This window comes from Pseudopipra pipra, chromosome 3 (genome assembly GCF_036250125.1).
Source record: "Pseudopipra pipra isolate bDixPip1 chromosome 3, bDixPip1.hap1, whole genome shotgun sequence".
NCBI lineage: Eukaryota > Metazoa > Chordata > Aves > Passeriformes > Pipridae > Pseudopipra > Pseudopipra pipra.
In genome coordinates this window covers 102,499,874-102,520,759 of record NC_087551.1, presented here as the reverse complement: position 1 = coordinate 102,520,759, position 20,886 = coordinate 102,499,874, and the positions used below count along the sequence as shown (strand labels likewise).

The window sequence follows — 20,886 nt, the reverse complement described above, 5'->3', positions numbered from 1 at the left end:
TCCAATACCTCCTAAGGAGTAAGATGCAATTCTCTTACATAAAAAACTGTAATTTTATGTAAAACGAGGATCTATTCCCTCTTCAGCAGTTTGCAGTAGAATAAGTAGATGTGCCCCATTAAAGCACAATAGACGCTAGCAGGAATTAAACAAGTTACGTTGTATACCTTTGCAGCCTGGGGTAGCTCTCCCCATGCCCAGTGCATGTGGGGATTATCCTTCAGTCCACTTCTGTCCATAGGTTTACTAACTAATTCCGAGTCACTCTGAGGAGTAGGAGGGCGTGAATCTGATTGGCTAAAGAAAAACAAAAAATGTTACAAAACCAAAAGTAACCACAATGCACTAAGCACTTTCAAAACTGATATCCACCAACACAAAGCACTGAAGATTGAAATAATCATGAGCCAACTGAAAGTATAAAAGGATGGCAAAATGGTTAAACAGTTCAGGATCCTCTGATACTGGCATTCAGAGGTCTCATCCATTTTATAGTAAGTGCTGTTAAGGAAGTAGGATTTGAGAAGCTGAAAGAGATGGAACAAGAACACTGGACATGAACATTTCTGGAGGATTTTTGGTTTTCTGTATGGAAAAAACAATGTGGATGGTACCAGCACCAGTAGATGAATAGTTGTTAGTATTGTTATAGTGGATGTGAAGTGCAGAAATTACTCACTTGCATCAACAAGACACCTCATCCTGACTAAGTAATAAATTAGTCTAAGTAATCCAGTTGACTCCTTTATACTAACTTGTTCATGTTTATATGGAGAACAGCAGGAGACCTACACAGAGAATTTGATCCCTTCAGTTCAAATATAGTTAACTATTTGTTTTGAGAACTACCTAATATAAACTATTTAATAATTAATTAGTAAATTATCAGCTTGTAGCATATTTTTAATGTGGTAAAGACAATAACATGATGTCAAGTCAGTCATTAATAAACAATGATTCACTGATTTTAAGGGCAACAGGAAAAATTCCAATTATCTACTCTGTCTTTCTGCATAACATAAGTCATAGAATTTCACTCAGAACCCCCTAAACAAAGCCCATTATTTTTTGTCTGGGCCATAACTTGTGTTGGTATACTCATCCAATCCCAATTTAAAAACTACAAAAGCTACAAAAGAATCCACAACATTCCGAAGTCAAAGGTCCAGACTGAGTTACTTTCACTCTCAAACACAAAAGGCTTCCTATCTCATGAAGTTCCTAACTTAATGAAGGTAGAATCACAGAATCATAGAATGGTTTAGGTTGGAAGGGACCTTAGAGATCATCTAGTCCAACCACCCCGCGGGGCACATGCCAGGAGACTGGGTTGCTCAGAGCCCCATCCAGCCTGGCTTTGAACACCTCCAGGAATGAGAAGTCCACAAATTTTCATGGCATCCTGTTCCAGTGCCTCAACACCCCCAGACTGAATAATTTCTTACCAAAAGTCCAACCTAAATCTACCCCCTTTCAGTTCAAATCCATTGCCCCTTGTCCTGTCCCTACATGCCCTTGTGAAAAGTCCCTCTCCCTTTTAGTTACTACTCTAAGGTCTCTCTCTTTCAATGAAAGGCAGTTATGTAGAGCTATCTGGTAGGGAGTTCATTGTTCACAGCAAAATGATTACTCACACTCACATCTGAAATAACATCAATCTAATTATCTACTTTATTCACTGTTTTCACCTATATTGCAATAAGATACATTTTGAATATGGACAAATGCTATGACTTTTTAGCTACAGATATTTATGTTACCTAATTAAATTATAAAACTTATAAGCCATACCGCTGTGGCAGATCTTTTTAGGTCCTAAGAATTTCAAGTTTTTATCAGTCCTTAGGGTAAAACCTACAATTTGACAGATGAAGGAATAAATACAATGCAATTTTAAGTATTTTCAAGCTCTAGGAATTCAAGAAACTCCTAGTGGGTTTTTCAAAAACTTCTACATCTCCCACTGAAAGTTTTGTAGGATTTGCAGTATTTTCCATGCTTAGGGTGCATTGAAACTTTGGAAATCAGGACCCTGGGCACTTCAGAAAATCTCAGCAGGCAATAATGCTCCTACTGCTGCTTTAAGCCAAAAACACCTTTTTAAAGAAGTCTTGTCACTTCATGACTTACCTAATCTGTGAACTACAGCCATTTCAACCTTCAGAATACCTTAGAAAAATCTCCAGTCTGGCTTTTGGAGTGTGTTTAGGTAGGTTCAATTAGCCAACCTGAGAGAACAGAGGTATTGTTTCCATTTCAGCTAGAACCTCTGCATTTTGCAGTGAGAATACTGATTTGGGGTGGAGAGAAATTATGGTCTTTTCCATAATTTTCATGGAAAGTACAGTTCCCTTGTACACACAGCTGAGTAGGGAAGAGCCCAGGCTGTTACAGAGCACCATGATTTACATTCCCAGACATAGACATGCAAGTACCAGAATTATGGCACTTGCACATGCATGTATGTTAAAGCAGGCAGAGTTCTGCTCTGTGAAGGCTCTTGCTGGAAAAGGCTGTTTGATGATCCATGCACACATCTGGGTTTGTCTTGGGCGGAACTATCTCTTGTAGTTCCTCTGCCCTTAAGTTAGGGACTGATCCAGCCCAGCTGAAATTCCCTAGCTTTGCAAAGATTGCTGAGATATTTCAGATCAAACTAGAGCCACCCATCCTGGCAACACTGCACAAGCAGGAAGGGAGACTTCAGCCATTTAGATCAGCATCTCTGATTCACATCCCATAAACGATGAATGCTTGTGTCACAATCCTATGTATTCCTTAACAAGCTATGATTGCACTTAATCTAATTCAATGTCAAAGAACAAGGAACTTGGCCTGTAGTTGGCAGTTCTGCAATAGCAAACCATGATGACCTCTGCAGTGTTTTCCACTGGAAGAAAAAAGATCTCTGAGAAAGCATAAGTGTAACCTGAGAAAAAGTCCCATCTTGACTGATGACAAATAACCTGTAAAAACATAGTCAGAAGGAAAGAGGCCTATGCCATGTACACAGCATGCTCACAGCAATAACTGAAAGCCTCCAAACCTCCTCTTAGGTCAACATAATAGTTTCTTATTTCACATGGAAGGAAAAAATTGCTGAAAGACCCACCAGGCATTTATTTCAACAGTTGCAGACACAGAGAAGGCCTCGCTCAGACAAGTTACTACAGCACTTTAGCTATATAGACTCTAAGGCAGGTGAACTCCAGAGGAAAGTCCATGAAGCAACCCAGAGCACACTACTCTTCCATTCCAACCTGTGCAACTGCCCTTCCTTGCAATAGAAAACACTAAGGCAAAGAGCTTTGAATATCCCAGGATCTGGCTTTGACTTGGTGCTGCAACACAGTCAGGGGCAGACCTAGAAGCTGAGAAAACCTCAAGATTATCAGTTCTGACACAGCCTTAGGCACCTAGTACGGCAACTATGTTGAGATAATGAATGAGCAATTTAGCCTGATCTATTATTCAAAGTTTTCCCAGCATTAATGGAGATTTGTAGAGGTCATATTCAGACATCTACTTTAAATTTTTTAACTGAGTTGCTGTGACCTCTCTCCCCTGACTTAATGGAGAGAAAGGGCCTGACTGCAGAATCTTGAGACTTCTCAAATTTAAGATAACACAAAAAGTGTCTGTATCCAATTTTACCTTTGTAGAGAAGAGTCCACCCTCAGAGGAATCCTACCTACAGAGAAGGTTTAAGTCTTAATCTCCTAAACCTCTGACAGGATGCCTTACCTATTGTGTCATCTTTATTCTGCAACATTCTCCCCCAGTCCAATTCAACACACAGAAACTCTTCCCCTCTCCCAAACCAGGGAACAAAGGAAGAGGAGTTTTCTTTTGGCACTGGGTTCCTCCCATTACAAGCTTTTCATTTCTTATTGATCACTTAATCTCTGAGGCTTTTGTTTTGCTTTTACTTTTGCAACCTATGCACAAGCAAACAACTCAGGAAAACCATGGGATAAAAATGTCATTAAAATATATGCTGACTGTACAAGTTACATGGAAATGTCAATCTTCAGAGGAATATAAGTTTTCACTAGTTATGTTCTTCCTTTTTAGTGTTTTTATCATCTTAATCAAGTTGAGTTTTAACCCAGGTTATATCAGCCATCCTCACTGAATGGATGATTCAACAAGGTAACTTACCTCCAGTCAAAGCCCACAAAGAAGCAAGGAGAGGAAGTGGTTTTCAATGTCACTTTCAAAGCATCTGGGTTAGCAGTAAGTACAGTTATAAATTCAACGAAGTTCACTGAGTATTAATGTGTTAAAAGTGTATTAATGTGTTAAAAGGAGTAAAAAGCAGTCCAAAAAAGAGGACAACTGTTCTACCTGTCTGGAAGAGAAAAGTGGGAAGATTGTTGAGGACAAGAGTTAGATAGGCCTCCATCTGCTGGAACAGTGAGGAGAGAGGTTTGCCCTGCACAATCTATAGGCTTACTGGGCAGCAAAGCATGTTGGGAGAAAGAAAAACAGTGCTGATTAACATAAACTCTTTGTGCATTAGCTACATGAATGCTGAATTTACATCTAGAGTTTTCAAAATCCAGAATACTGCAATCAAGAAACAAACAGAGCACGCAGTTCCAAAAGCCATCGAAAGGACAGAGCACTGACATATGCTATCATCAGACTGGTGAGGTTAATCACGTTAAGCTTTACAGGCAGAGGAGAAAGTTTCTTCCAGAGTGCAATTCAAAACATTTAAATTGAGCCCTTACTCTGAAATAATCTCCTCACAGTCCCTTCCTCTGCCCCTCAACTACAGAGGCAGGATATTGAGATTAGACTTCTTAGCATAAGGTATTGTGAATATTGCTGTACTCCAGCAGTCTGCATGGAGGATGTGGAGCACACGTGCATGGGGGCACACACACAATATAATTGGAATTATAATGCAATGTACATTAAGCAAAAATTGCGCCTTTTTGCCAGGGTTCCACAGACAAGAAAGGAGATCCGAGATGCTCTGATTTGACATGAAAGGTATACACATGCACACAAATACACATACAGGAAAAAGCAAGCAAATTACTGTATGCGTCCTCTTCACAATAAATATTCCTTGTCTATACTAAAAGGGACATGAAAAGCTCATATTCTTATTCGTTAAAAAAATCTTACTTTTATACATCAATTCCAATCTTTATTACACTCAGAGTACTAAATACTTATAGACCTGCATCCATGAAAGTCTTTACAAGGTGTGTGCATCAGGCAAATATTCACATTTCACAAAACATTCATCCTCTCAAGAGTACTTATAAACAAACAGTGACATTAACAGATAAAAATATTTTTCAGAATTTGTAGACCTGCATTTGTATGCATACATTTGCTGAATCAAGGACAAAGCTTACCTGAAGTTTTGGTACACTGTCTGAACACAATTACAGAATGCATCTAACAGTGGTCAATGACCATGTTTGATATCAAAATTTTTAGTATGACTTCACTTACACTGGCATAGAAGACATTAATGGAAAAAAGAAGATGAAGGTACTACCTAGGATTCTAGTATCAGAAAAAGTACCTTTGAAGAGGTGACCATTCTCCATCTGAACGAGGGTAAGGTGCAGACTGAGAAAGCACAGAAACTGCAGGAGCCTTTATGTCAGAAACATCATCAACAAACACATCTGGAACAGGGATCCTAAGTATGGGGAAAGATGTGACATTTAAAAAGCATATCTGAATACTGAATTGTCATATACATCGGATAATAAAAAAACCCTACTGCAGAGAAGAACTAAAAGGAGATAGAGAAACGTTATGTTTCAAACCTTCTAGTTCACAACACCACAGAGGATTTTCATTACTTTTGTTACTACATTCCCAATAGCTCTCTAGCCTAAAGCTTTTTTCTTAAAGTAACATGTTCATCACCCATGTGTTCTAACTTAGAAATTACTGTTGGAAGTCATGGCATGGAACATTAACCCAGGTTTCCATTACATATCTTAATTCCAATGCAATACCTTGAACTGTCCAATGGTTCTTTTTCTTCCTCTGAGCTAATCTCTATAGGAAACATGTCTTCATCTTCTGATGTGTCTCCATGTGTGTCTTCTCTTTTTAAGCTGTCTATTTTATGGGTAGACTTCCTCCTCTTCTTCCTCCTTTTTTTCACAGAGCTAGAGACTGGAGGTGTTTCAGTAGAAGGCTGGGATCCATGGGCTTGGGTTGGTAATTGTGAGGATGCACTGGTGTCCAGGTTTCTTATCCTGTCTATGGAATTCCTCTTCAGCTGAGATTCCATTAAAGCAGTTCCCTCAGACAGAATGGGAGATGTGGAGAGATGATAAGGAATTACCTCCTGGAAAAGAAAAAATTCAAACCATGAAACATATTAGTTCTTCCACCAGTCATAGAACTGGTTCTAAAACCTATGCACAACTACCAAAGTATAAGTCATTTATTCCTCAGCTCAGCATGCTTCTATGGCATATGGAAATTGTTCCACAGCTGCATCTCCTTAGGCAAGCCAGGAACAATACTCTTAATAAAGAGCATCTTCTGAGCATCTAACATTGGCCAGGTTGTGGTATGAGTCTCTATCCACCTCATGCTAGACACAGAGCAGAAACAAAATCTTAGTTTACAACCTGAGCATTTTGTAAAATCCAATTCCCCCTCACAACTCCGATGACACATAGTAGTCAGACAGGTCAGTGGTTTATAACTAGGTCACAAAAACATTCTGCTATTCAATCATATATATACACATCTCTAAATACTCATGGAAATATTTCCAGCAATTTTCAGTCATCAAATAGCTGTTGCCACATAAAAGTTTTAAAATAAAGATATAGAAATGAATACTGCACATGCACACAGCTCTCACCTGAAACTAGTAATATCATACTCAATATAAGAATTTGAAAACTCATCCTGCTCTGGACATAGACAAAAATTTTTGGGGATACCTGAGGAGAAATGCCTGCAAAATTTTCTTATGTTACATTAGGTGTGGACTACTCAAAATTAATGTGACCATAACTTATATACATTAGTATTTAACCACAGCTTAAAAGCAGACATTCTCACTTAAATATAATTCCACATGAGTAATAGTTGTGAGATCATGTTTACAGTGAGTACCAGAATTAATCTGTGAACAGATGTTTACAGAGCATGTGCACTTTTACTGGCAGTCTGTCTGAGTGCATGTGTTCAAATTAAAGATTTCCACAAAAAATCAGATCCTTGGACATTAATCTCTGTTGCACACAACTTTGGAGCATGTGAACTCTGTACATGCCATTTCTGTTCACACACTGGTATGCATGGTTTATTTTTCAGTTACATGTTAACTTTAGATTTTTTCAAATCTCAGCAACTCAAAGAAATCCCAAAGTAAGAGCATAGCATTTAATCTCCATAGCTGAAAATTGTCCAGAAACTTTCAAAATTATGAAATGGGTAAAAGTATATTTTTTCAACAAAATTCCTAAAATCAAAACTGACTCTGAAGAGCTATGCATTGAATTTTTAATGAATTAAAAGTACTTTTGACTCTTACCTGATCATTATCAGTCTCCTGCACAAAAAAGGCCTCCCCATTGTCTCCTAGTTTCATGTGCAAATCTACAGCCTCTCCATTAATTTCTATGTCAACCTGGAAGAAAATAAGTATATTCTCATATGAAAAGAAAGTTATTTTAGGTACACAGTTCCTGTTCAGCTGTCCTGCTGTCACTGAGCAAACTCTTCTCAGGGAAGTGTAGGAAACCTTACAATAAACATAAAACAGTAAACCTCTCTGTTTCTTTTCTTACCCCTTCACAAGGCAATCAATTACAGAAATGTTTTCCTAACTTGTTCAGCTCATTGCTGTTTTGTTCCTTTATTCAGAAAGGTTTACAGACACTGAATATTTTTAAATATAATTCTGAATGCTTCAATTGCCACACAAATCTGTTTGGTCTTTTAATTCATCACCTAATTTTGAATTGTGCAAGAAGTACTTCCAAATGCAAATTCTTAATAAGCTGTCTTTCAAATTCATTAAACAGACTTCTCTGCACACTATGAGAAGTAAAAATAAGAAAAATCATTTTACATTCAATTCATGTGTCTATTTCTTCCACACATTTATCACATCACTGTACAGCCTTAATTATCCCCATTTCTTCTCTCTCTTTGCCTATAAATGTTCTTGCCACCAACTCCATTGTAAATTTTTTGGAAATTTGGACAAGTCTACATTTATGTTGTATTTCAGGACACAGTATTGCACAGCTACATTTTCAACTTTTACCCATCCTAAATATTGGAATTTCTTTCTGATCCATGTAAGAATTGAACAATATCCAGGTTGACTTTAGAATCTTTCTGCTGAACAATTATGGCTACATTAGAACCTAGACTGCATGTAGTTACAAATTATTTCCTAAAATAATCTGCCATGCATTACTCAATGGTAACTTCATATCTGATATAATATTGCCATGTCATTCAGCCTGGTTATATTTATTTCAAGGTCCTCACTGCTTTTTCTAGCTTCAATTAACCTCAACATTCTATTATCTGAAAATATTACTTTACTAATACCTCCTTTTGTGTAATTATCATTGAACATGTCAAAGAAATGGGTTTTAATACACAGTCACTAATAGAATCTAGTATAGGCTCAAATTAGCACATTCAAAATTTTGCTTTTTGAAAATAAACATTACAGATTTCATGGCTTTTTTTGGTTTTTGTTATAGCCAATATCTCATAAATTATGCTCTGAAATGCAAGAATTAGTAACAACCATTTTAATTGAACCCTACCTTAATTCAGGCGTGTCTAAAGAAAACCTCGATTAGCAGACCACAGCACATTCAGTAACCTTCATGCTATTAGAGATAACTCACGAACAAAATATACACAAATTCTCAATTTTCTTACCACTTTCTCCCTAGAACGTAGAACTCCCATTTTCCCAAAGCGAACATGGAAAGGGGAACACTGAAGGTTTCCATCTGGCTGACGTACAACAATTATATCTATACATCCCGACAATGTGGCTGGGTTCAGTCCCTTATAGAGCTCCTTCACAGTTACAAATACTTGCCCTGCTAACTGTCCAACGTAATTCATGGTTTGGACCTGAAAGGCAAAAGACAGAACAAATTAGATTCTGATCCCTGATTTGTATTTTAGAGATATTCGAGAGATGGAGAATCTAGCAGTAGGGTATTCTCCTCTTTCACAAATTAACAATTTTACACAGAATCAGGATTTCCCACCTGATTTATTTACAGCTGATGCATGTTTGTAAAGAGCTTTTAAAAGAAAAAAGCAAATGAGATCTTGTAAGTCAGCAAATTGTAACAACTTCAAAAGTTCATTAAAATCAGTTGCCTACAAAACCACTGTCAGACTTTAGACTCTAAAACTCTTAAATATCTCCAATTATCTCTGAAGAGAGAAGCATTACTTCCAGAATAACATCTCCTATCATTTATTGTGCCATCAACATCAAATATACTTTTCTCATTATTTCCACAGGCTTTTAAGGGCAGGACAAGTGAATGGTTTTAAGCAGATCCAATTTTCCACTGCACTGAAGTCAAAGACTATTTTCCCACTTTACAGGGATTTCTCCTATTTGAAGATTATTATAATGCATACAGACAATAGATATGCATTAAGGTTGGACAAGCAACCTTCAATCCAGAGTGTTTGAACATTGGACTACTTCCTAATGCAACTTCACTGTTCTTGTTTCAAACACCCTTTTAGTATCAGCAGTTTTATTAGAAATCAGACGTGTTGATGGCTGAAGTTATTGGCTTTATTTCTCCTGCTCCTGGATTTCTTTAGTGTTTAGTATTTAGCACTTAGCTTGCTGCTTCTACTCTGCTAATGAACATCCTATTTAATACATTTAGCCCCCAAGACATGACAGCATAGACATATTTATATGATAAAAAAGACTTTTAAGGGCTCTCAAAATATAAGTGAATTTAAGCAGATACCATTCTGAACAGTACAGATTTTAAGGACTTCCAGTGTCTATTGTTTTCATTATTTTTCCAACACCTCTTGCAGATTCCAAGGCATTGGTTTCTGCGAAGTCCTTGCACACTCAGTACAGAGCACAAGACTTACACACAAGTTCTTTGGTAGGCTGTACTACATCACCTGGACATTATTAAAAGAGACACTTGCACGATGGATAATGCTAAAACTCCCACTGATGGTGACAATAACAGAATTGAGCTCAGAGTCTGAGACAGTCACTGTGCAGCAGCAGCATCTGCTACAATAGAGACTCTTTCAGCTGTGTTCTTTCATAAATAGCAAAAAGATGTATGAGATTTAAAAATGGCTCCAAATTTTAACTGTTATTTACAGTTATGAACAAAAAACTATTTAAAGAATACAAGGAAAGCATTACAGTAAAAAATCAGAAAGTTAGGAAATGCTTTAATTAAGGCAAGTCTCTTCATGCATTGCTGTTCTATTTAATTAATGTTCACCTGTGTTTTTTTCAAAAAAAACCTAGGATGGACTGAGGCTTTACTTTCTTCTCTGTTTCTATTTTAATACATGGGTATTAGGACACAAACCACGCACGCTCTGAAGGAAGAATTATTTATGATAGCCATCACTACATTGCCCCTGAAGAGCAATTATGGTCTCCCCATCTGACAACTGGGGGGCTGAATTACAAAAAGCTTAAGATTAAAATTAGGCATTAACTTGAAAAATCACACATGGGTTTTTTTAAGTATTTACTATACAAGATGTTGTCATGGTTTAACTCCAGTCAGCAACCAACCACCACAAAGCCACTCACTCACAACCAACTCCCCACCCCAAGCAGGATGGGAGGAAGAATCAGAATAGTGAAAATGATAAAATTCATGGCTAAAATAAAGACAGTTTAATGGGACAGAAAAGAAAGAAAATAATAATCATTACCATAATAAATTATATAATAATAATAATGTAATAAATAATGGTAATAATAATAAGAAGAAAATAATTTCAATATACAAAACAAGTGATGCACAATGCAACTGCTTACCACTCGCAGACTGATGCTCAGCCAGTACAGCCAGTACAGCTCATGACCAATTTTCCCCCAGTTTATATTCTGGGCATGACAGTACATGGTATAGAATATACCTTTGGTCAGTTGGGATCAGCAGTCCTGGCCATGTCTCCTCACAACTTCTTCTGCCCCTCCAGCCTTCTCACTGGTAGGGCATGAGACACTGAAAAGTCCTTGGCATAGTGTAAGCACTGGTCAGCAACACCTAAACCATCAGTGTGTTACCAACATTATTCTCATCCAAAATCCCAAACTGTACCATCTAAGAGGAAGAAAATTAATTGTATCCCAGCCAAAACCAGGACAGATGTTAACTAATGGAAGAATAATCCCTAAATACTGTTTGGAGAAGCCTTTCTGCATAGCCCTCAATTCAGGCACCTAGAAAGTACCACCTACTGAAAAGCCAACAGATAAAAATTTCATGACAATTATATTTAGTTTTGCTGCACTGAACTGGTATTAGCACTTTTGGGCTCCTATTATACATTACAAACATGCTTTCCTGACTGCTCTTTCATAGGGAATGGCACTTGAAAATCAGGCCACACTCTCTGTTGTGTCACAGAACAACAGGTTGGAACAGATTTCTAAAGGTCATCTGGTCCAAAGAACTGTCTGGAAGCAGGGATAACTTGGACCACACAGCCCACAATCTTGGTCCAGCTCAGTTCTCAATGTCTTCAAGGACAGAGATTTTTCAGCCTTCCTGCACTCCTGTTCCTATGTTTGCCTGTCCTCACAGAGAAAATTTTCTTCCCAATACCTAATTTGAATTTCCCTTGTTGCAACTTGTGCTGTTGCCTCTTGTCCTATAACTGTGCACCTCCTAATATTCCAGCTGTTTCCTCTATACCCCCTAACAAGAAACCAAATAGTCTGAAGACTAAACAAAACTAGCTTTCTCCACCTCTTCTTTTAAGTCAAAAGTTCTTAGTCTCCTAATTATCTTGGTGGCCACCATCTAAACTTTTTAACAAGATGGCACCACACAGGCACACACTTCAGTTCAGAAGTGAGCCTCCAGGGTGACAGATGTAAGGAAACTTTTAAAATTACCCCTGTGCTGTGGAAAAATATTTCAGTTTCTACTGAGGATTTTTCCAGCCTAAAGCGCAATAAGAAACACATTTCTCATTGAGCTGAGACTAAATTTAACAATGGCTACAATTAGGCTCAAAATTACACTGTATAGTTCACCCCAATTAATGATTGGTTTGCTGAAGTAACAAAATTTCTAGGTGTAAAACAGCCACAACTTCCATGGGAGGGAAGGAGCTCCTGGGACAGTATATACACCCCACTATTTGGAGAGTTATGGTCAGACAATCCAAATATGAGGACTGATGCATCCCCTTAACAAGTTACACCAGCAGGGCTCCTAAAATCATAAACAGAGAATTTTGCAAATATTCTTGTTCAAAACAAATCTTAGCTGCACTGCCTGCCCTATCTTAGGACACAGAGATTATTTTTATACTCACAAATTAAAAAAGTTAGGCACCATCCTCAAGCTCTGACCAGGACAACTGGCACAGTACATCTTGCTTCCATACAGTGGAAATCTCCTATCCCTTATAAAGAAAGTGTCACATTCAAACTGCTGGTGATGGACACTCCTTTGAAGCTGGGCTGAACCTGACGTGCAACAAAATCATTGTAGAACTAAGAGACAGACTAGGAGACTAATCACATAAACCCCATTTCCTGACAAAAATGGTTTATATTTCAAATGTAAGGAATAAAAGACGCTGTAGTTAAAATGGGGGAGAGTTCAGAAGTTAGACTCTGATGGATGTAGGCCCCTTATTCTAACTTTTATACATGCCAATCAAAGCTGAGATTGTTTGGAGTCTGAGGTTTGTAAGTTTATACTCCAAACCTAAAGTCAGTCCATACTATGTCAGCACTCCAGGAAACCAACATTCCTCAAACCCCAGAGAGACTGCATGTGGTTTTGGAGCAACACTTCACTCTGGCCACTCCAAGAAGTCTTTCACTTACTGACCAGGCAGCAGCAACTTCAGCAATAAACATGAATTTACGTCATGGGCTAAAGCCCCTGTGCCTGTCTAATTATACTCAACTTAGTAAAACTCTTGTTCTCATACCATGCTAGTGGACATAGCATAGAATATTTTTTTCGTGCTGGGAAAATTCAGAATTCTTTTGATCCAAACTTGCAGCAAGAGAGAACAGTCTGTACTGTTTCTGTCAGGATTTTCAAATGGCTTGAGTTTTATTCTTTGCCAGAAGATATTTCACAACTCTAAATAATGCATCTATTATAAAATTAAAAGTACAATTTTTAATGTAAATTTAACTAGCATCATCTACCAGGAAGCTTAGAAAATTTCCAACTCTTTTGATTGCTAAAGACAGCAGTCATTTTTCAGAATTTATCATCATGTGGAAAAATAAGTCAAAAATAAATAGCTAAGTATGTCCCTTATTACTTAATTGATTTATTCACTTAGAAAAGATTGACCTAGCAAAGTTAATTCTTTAAAGTCCTGCTCTACTACATGCCACAGTAAGATCAAATGCATTGCCATCTCGATAATCCACTTCTTTCATACAGGTATACTAGACTGTCCTAATTCCACTGGAAAAGTCAGTAATTGTGCTCTTTGTGGCCCAATTTTGATTGTTTGGGGGTTTTTTTACAGCTCAACTCTCGCCCATACCTTTTCATTTTTTTTTCTTTTCTTTTCAAAAAGTAAAATACCTAAAGTCATAGGAACTAAAGGCCTTTTTTCCCTTTGCAATACCCACTGTCTCCTCAGGTGCCACAACATAATGAATAAGAGATTAGATATCCACACACATCCAAATTACTAAGGGATACAAGTGCTATTCAACATGTTCTAATGTCAGACACTTGATTTAGGTAGCATGCTGCAAGGCTAACTAAAAACTGGAGCAAGCTTCCCCTGGAAGATATGGAATTTCCAATGCAGAAAATTTTGAGAAGGCCAAATATCTACTAGGACTGGTTTAAGAACAGGCAACTGTAATCTTTCGGAAAGATGTTGCTGTTCCTGTGACCAAAACAGTAAACCAAACCATATCCCATCACAGAGCTGACCACTACAATCTGGACATCTCAACTGAATCTATTTAAATTTCAAAATCTGCTTCTGGTACCTTTTAGGCACAGGCCAATAAACACTCTCCCAACAATTCCCAGGCACAACTAATGAGAGATGATGGACTGTGGACTACTCCCAGGGCCAGTTCATAAGTAGTCACCTTCTTCTAGAGGTTAAGAGAGCTTTACAGAACAGATGTAAGGAGATGGTGCTAGCTGGTCTGGCCACCCAGAACGGACTTTGGCATCATTTCATTCAGTAGGAGGGATGTAACATTTAGGTCCCTTTCTGTCCCTTTACTCAGGTTCTACAGTTATGACTTTGCATTGGCTTTGTAGGCCAGAAGAGAAAAATTTGCAGCAATGGTAAACAAAACACAAACCAAACACTTAGCACAAGGAAAAACAACACATATAGACAGTTACACTTTTAATACCTGATGTGATGATGAGACCTTGGTCCACAACTGAAGTGGTGGACATAAGCACAAAACAAAACAACCTTTCTCCTAAGAACTTCCATATAACTTGTGAGATTATGAAAGGGAGACAAAAATTGATGAGCCAGTGTTCACTTAAAATACATTATTGCAACTCTGCTGCTAACACTGAAACTATGACAATTTTATAAACCTGATCTGCCCTTGGCTTCTGTTTTAAAGATGTAAAGCTTGAGAGAGACCAGACTATATTTGGGAATCAGACTGTGGTCCTTTCAAGAGAATTATTCCACATTTACCAGAAAAAAAAGAAAAAAAAAAGTGACATTATTCAAAGTCAGTGCTCATTGCCACTCTTTTACTGCATATCAAACATTTATTTTCTTGACTCTGAAGCAATTTAGTACTGAACATCAACTCCCTCTACTGTAATTAATGGAATTTTACTACTGACTTAAGTCTTCACCATATTGAAAACAGTTTCAGAGGTTATGTTTAAAAAAGATTTATGACAAACATGTAGGGGAGAGAAAGAAATATTTTAGATGAAGATTCCCTAGATGATTTTTTTAAAATTAAGCTTAGCCCTTCAAGTCTGTACCCCAAGCATAGTAACAGTGACTTCTTAAAGACAAAAGCTCATAATAACTATCATTCTATTATTTTTAAAAGAGGTACTTTTGTTTATTAGTAAGTACACATTGTACAGTCACTAAAGCTGTGTGATTGTCACATTAAAATCTCTTTATATTTTAAATAATAATTTCAGGTTGGAAACTGAAAATCATTAAGAACTTCTGAAAGCTTTTGTCTTAACTATTTGTTAGCTCCCACATCAATCAAACCCAAGGTCACTGCCATGAATTCTGATCGTACTTTTTTTGAGTAAATTCCACACCAAAGTTGTGCACTTCTCAGAGCAAAGTCAGAACCTGAATTTACTTTCTCTAGAGGAGCCATGCAGACATGGTACAGGACTTTGGGAGCCCTCAGTTTAGGGCTCTACTTTCCTACAAGATTTCTACGTAGTTTTTAGCAAGTTATTAAGGCTTATATCTCAGAGGGTGTGTAACTCCCATTGATTTTAAGCAGGTATCTCATTGTGGTTGTATATCAACCGTAGTATGACAAGCTCAATCAAGTGAGACATAGACAAGCACTCTCCTTGCATATTCCTTTTTCCTGGGAAAGGAAACCTGGACACATGACCTGAAAGGGAGCCATAAGTAGCCATGACCCTGATTTGGACAAGTAGCTGAGGGAGAACTCCAGAGCACTCTGCTGAGCAGCGTGGCACTGGTTGTTCTGTAAATAGGAGTGCAAACTCTGTCCAAGTCTGATTATAAGCACATTTGTTCCAGACTTCCCCACAGTCACAGCTGCATGGGACAGACCACATTCCTGCAGGTGATATGACAATAAGTCTGGTCAATCAGGAGACAGGTGCAATTCACTTGTACGTCCCACATCAGAAAGCAAAATTCGGCATGTGGCTGGCTCTAAAACAAAGTAAGAGCATTGTGATTTCTCTACCAGCCAAATCTCCAGAAATATTTTAGGATTGAGATTAAGATGTTAGGAACTATTTGACTTCCACTACAAGTTAGCCAAGGCCAGTGCCAAAAACTGTGACTTCTCACAGCAGCCAGAGAGTCAAATGGATCAAATGTCAAACTTATCTTCCAAGCTGCTGGTCCCTCCAAAATACCACCACTCACACTCACTCAAAGAAGAGGACTTTGACTTTGAGATGACTATTCATTTGGTTCTGATATTCAAATAGTTGAGACTTTACTTGGTGCAATACTTCACAAAGTTTCTGTAAAAGGCCGATTATTTTCTTGAGAGCAGGTGAAATCAAAAATTCAAACCAAAGACTCAAAACTTGTCTGTAATGAATCCTCATTTTCAAACAAATGGAGGACTGGCCAATAGCCCCACAGTCAGGGTATCAGACTGGTAACCAAGAGTCCAGGAGAATTATTTCAGGGTCAGTTGAAGTGTACAACCACAGTCCCCACACCAACCTCCCAAATGTACATTCCCCACTCCCCTAAATCTTGCCCTTGTCTCAGCACTGAAAACTAACATCACTAAAACCAGTTTCAAAATAAGTATTTAAATTTTATATTTTAAATTTTAAATTTCATATTTTATTATTTTAAAATAACTTCTAGCTGGATCAACAGGGTGATCTGACTCACCACATACCCATACAATTGCTACTACCAACTAAAGAGAGAAACTAAGAGTCAGTGTTGCGCAGTAAAAAGGACATCTCTACTGACTTTTCAGGCAGTTCTGAAATCATACCTCAAGACTTGCCTCCTCCTTTCCCTGAGGTTTCCTAGGAGACTTTCCTCATTTCCCTTCATCTCTGTGTACCTCAGCTCCCCACCTGTACAGTGCTTCCCTCCTCATGGAGACACTTTGAAGGAACGTACAGAAAGGCTGAGACCCCTTTGGACTGACCCTGCATAAAGAGGTGCAAACTTTACAAACAATTGAAAAGTACAAACTGATGCCTGAAAATGAGAACTTTTGAAATAGTTGGAGGATAGATGGTAGGTCATGTACAGTGCTGCCCTGTGCTACTGTTCTGATGTCAGAGAGGGAACACAAATCATAATGGAAAAACAGCAGTAGCTCTACTCTATACTGACATCTCATGTGACTTGGCATCCTTTCTTTCAGCAGGACTGGAAAACAAATTTGTTTGTTAGGCTCTAATTTTATATTTTCCACATTTTTAGAGTTTAAAGTAAACTCTTACTGTATTTCAACTGTATGTATATGTTCACAGATAAACAAATGTGCACCTGCACATCTTCAACTATGGAAAAGGGCCAAAGACTAAAACTTGCCCAACTCCTTACAAACAAGCCCTACTACATAAGGTAAACAAATATTATCAGGGGCTACCCAGATTTGGGGCTATCAGAAAAGCAGGCTATCAGAAAAGCAGAAAGTATCTAAAACCATTAAAAGCTAATTTAGCTATTTTCATGGCTTTATGCTTAAAATTATAACAATTATGTTGTTTCCCCTCTTATCTCCTTCACTGTCTCCCCACTTTTTCTCCATCTCTCTTCATGGAAGTAGGCTCATTTTACTGTAATAGGAATTCATTCATCCAACTTCTAACAATACAATGATGACAGCACAATGTTATGTATGTACACTAAGCATTTGCCAGTATCTGTTTCCTAGGACAGCAGAGATACAGATAAAGCTATCCAGAAAATAAACAACTCCCTAACACCCCCCCAGACTATGCACCAAATTAGAGGGACAACAAAAATATTGAAGGGTTTTGTCTCCTTCCCCTCCCTTCACAAGATACATTTCCTTTTAGTTTTGCTTCTTGAAGGTAGGGGAGATAGCCTAATCAATAGAAAAAGTAACAAGTATTGGGGCAGGGGTGGAGGAAGAGGGAAAAGGGGCCCATATAAAAGAAATACAAAATATCTGAAAGTTCATATTCATATGTAGCTATTGCACCGCTGCCAGGCAGGCTCTGCTACGTCATTAAATCCCTCTGTCCTATTACCGCTTTCATTATTCCAGCTCAGGGAAAGTATTAGTGAAGCAGTGGCACTAATGCAGAGATTTGCATCAGCAGCTGCCAGCCAAAGGGAGGCAAAAAAATATAATCCCGAATGTGAAAGGGAAAGCAGCAGCAGCACCACACAGAGGGGCACTGACATCCACCAGCTCACACCCCAAACCAACACCCCCGCGCCGGACGCCTTTCCCGAGGGTAAACCTGGCAAGCATCGGATCTTCCCTCTCGCCCCCTGCACAAAGCACTGTCCAGCCACGATGCGCTCAACAACCCCGGCGCTCGCTGTCACTGCCAGAGCCGGGCTGTGCGGCAAGGGAAGGCAGGGACTGCGGGCAAGGGGAAGGGCAGGGGAGAGGGCAAGGGGAAGGGCAGGGGAGAGGGCAGGGGGCGCGGGCAGGGGAGAGGGCAGGGGGCGCGGGCAGGGGAGAGGGCAGGGGGCGCGGGCAGGGGAGAGGGCAGGGGGCGCGGGCAGCCCGAAGCCCCGCCAGGGCCGGCAGGATGCCCAGGCCGACGGACCCGCTGCCTCCAGCCGCAACAACGCCCGGCGGGGCATCCCGGCCTCGCTTTCCCCGCCCGGGGGCAGCCGGAGGAAGGAAGGGCCTCCCTGCCCGAGCCCCGGCACCCACCTGTGCCCCGGGCCGGCTCCCGCAGGCCCCGCTCACCGCCGCCTCTGTGGCCGCCGCGGCCGCGGGGACGCGCCGGGCCCGGCGGTGCCGCCCCGGAGGCGGGGCCGCGGTGCCGGGGGGGGGCGGAGCGCGGGCCCCGCCGCGACGGAGCTGCCGCAGCAGCCGCGGGGAGGGGATGAGCGGTGGCCGCGCCATCGCGGGGGGCGGTGCGGTGGGGTGGGGTGATGTGAGGGTGATGTGATCCCCGGGTTTGTGATGGGAGAAGCGGACAGCGGAAGAGGGAATCGGTCAGCCCAGCCTGACCCGTGACGGGCGCCGGGGCAAGTTTGAGCTGCCAAAGCCCAGCCTTTGGGAGCCCGTCTTTAAGCCTCACGCGCTTTATCGCTGTAAATAAATGCGATTAAATAAAGTTTTGCCACCAGATAGTGGTTCCCTTCCATTTAAACCGTATCGTAACCTCCTTCTACACTGAGAGCAGCCTTACACATCTAAATAGGGAAGTGGGTGTCCGTGTTAAAAATGACCCGATGAAGGAATCTTCCAGGCTCTTTGAAGTCTGTTTACTGAAGGCAGGAGAGGGTGGTGCTATGTGCAAAACAAATGAGAAGTAAACTGAGTAACACACAAAAAAGAGAACAAAGAAAAAAATACATATATGTATATATAAATGGAACAAAATTCATTAGTTGAAGCACCCTGCTAATTTTAGGCCTGAAAACAAGTTTTTGAGAATGGGATTTCATGGATCTGCATATTCTAGTCCCCAAAATGTGCGTGCAGCTGAAGCCTAGGAAGAGTTCCCTGTCAAGTAATTAACGCTTAAACCTTCCATTTTCTGTTAACTTTCCAGTTACACTGTAAAACAATCCCAGTGTACATCACCCAGTCATAATCCTTCAGATTTGTTTTCTGTGACACATCTTCCTGCTGTAGCTCTATTAGCTCTGTGTCTATGTTGGCCAGTCTTTGTGCAGTTCACAGCCACGATGGAGTTGCTGGGTGATGGGGCCTGGTGCACACTCACAGACTCCAATCCCTGCCTCTTGTTCTCCTCCATTCCGACTTGCACAGCTACACTAATGAGTTTACTTCAGTTTTGGAACACAAAAGTCAGTGAAGATGGTTTCTACCCGGACACAAGGGTCTATGCTTAATCTCAAAGAGAAAATAATACACAACTGAGCCCAGAAATACCTGCAGTTTCATTACCCAGGCATATCATATCTAATTCCTTGTCAGTGGGCAGTCAGTAGACAATGAGGAATGCTGGTAAATAATCCCATCCCTGATATTAATACAAGGAGCTCTATCTGTGTTGGCTGTGGATCCTGGCCAGTGCCCACCACTTTTGTGTGGACTGTGATCCCATATTGTATTCCCTCTGAGAGGATGGTAACCTCCAGCCATCACCATCCATGTTAGGTGGGAGGACTGCTCTAATATATTGGTCTAGTATGGTCTTTCACTACTGTACTAAAATCAAAATGTGATCATAACACACTGAATCAAAACCACTGTCTTTCCACAGTCTCAATAACACCCACCCTTCTTGCTTCTTTCAGAAATCCAGAAGCTACAGCCTCAGTTATGGAAGTTCTATACTGTGTTTATAGCTACTTATCATGTCCAACCACGTGCTGCTTGATGTAAAATAACCCACAGAATAATACTCTACATTTTTTATGGTTACACGTGTGAGATCATGGAAATACAGCCATGATACACACAAGAAGCTGTGGGAAGTGCCAAATGCTTGCAGAGCAACACTGAGCTTCAGTTAACAACAAGAGACTATCTTCATCCTTCTGTGCTTTTTTACTCTGTTCTTATTGATGGTGTGACCAGTGTGCAGAGCAGTGTTCCTCAGATTACTTCCCTGGAACAATCTCTGCCAAATGATTCTGAAGTCTTTACTTGTGCTGCACTTTAGCTCATAACTGTTCTCCACAGTTACATCTATCTGGAGTACCAAGCACTAATACATAATCTTTGATATTGTCCAAGCCTTAGCATGGTCATGGCTGTGATTTTGACTCAGCCCAATACAGAGTTTGGAGGACAGTATTGTCAGGGGTGGTTCCTAAAAAATATTCTGGAGT

The 20,886-nt window shown here is 39.8% G+C and overlaps 1 protein-coding gene across 9 annotated transcripts in view; it reads right to left on the bottom strand.

The window, feature by feature from the left end:
- Positions 1-20,886, bottom strand: part of LPIN1 (lipin 1) — a 78,972-nt gene that overhangs the window by 28,828 nt on the left and 29,258 nt on the right. For 4 of the 9 annotated variants that reach the window (XM_064650541.1, XM_064650539.1, XM_064650540.1 and 1 more), the window contains exons 3-8: positions 8,911-9,111; positions 7,538-7,633; positions 5,994-6,331; positions 5,549-5,668; positions 4,348-4,455; positions 168-297 (exon numbers count right to left, since the gene is read on the bottom strand). In XM_064650541.1, the coding sequence (XP_064506611.1) occupies positions 168-297; positions 4,348-4,455; positions 5,549-5,668; positions 5,994-6,331; positions 7,538-7,633; positions 8,911-9,111 (993 nt within the window). Of the gene's footprint in view, positions 1-167; positions 298-4,347; positions 4,456-5,548; positions 5,669-5,993; positions 6,332-7,537; positions 7,634-8,910; positions 9,112-18,787; positions 18,884-20,886 lie in introns of those variants that run through there. The other 5 variants (XM_064650544.1, XM_064650545.1, XM_064650542.1 and 2 more) reach the window with 3 other exon arrangements.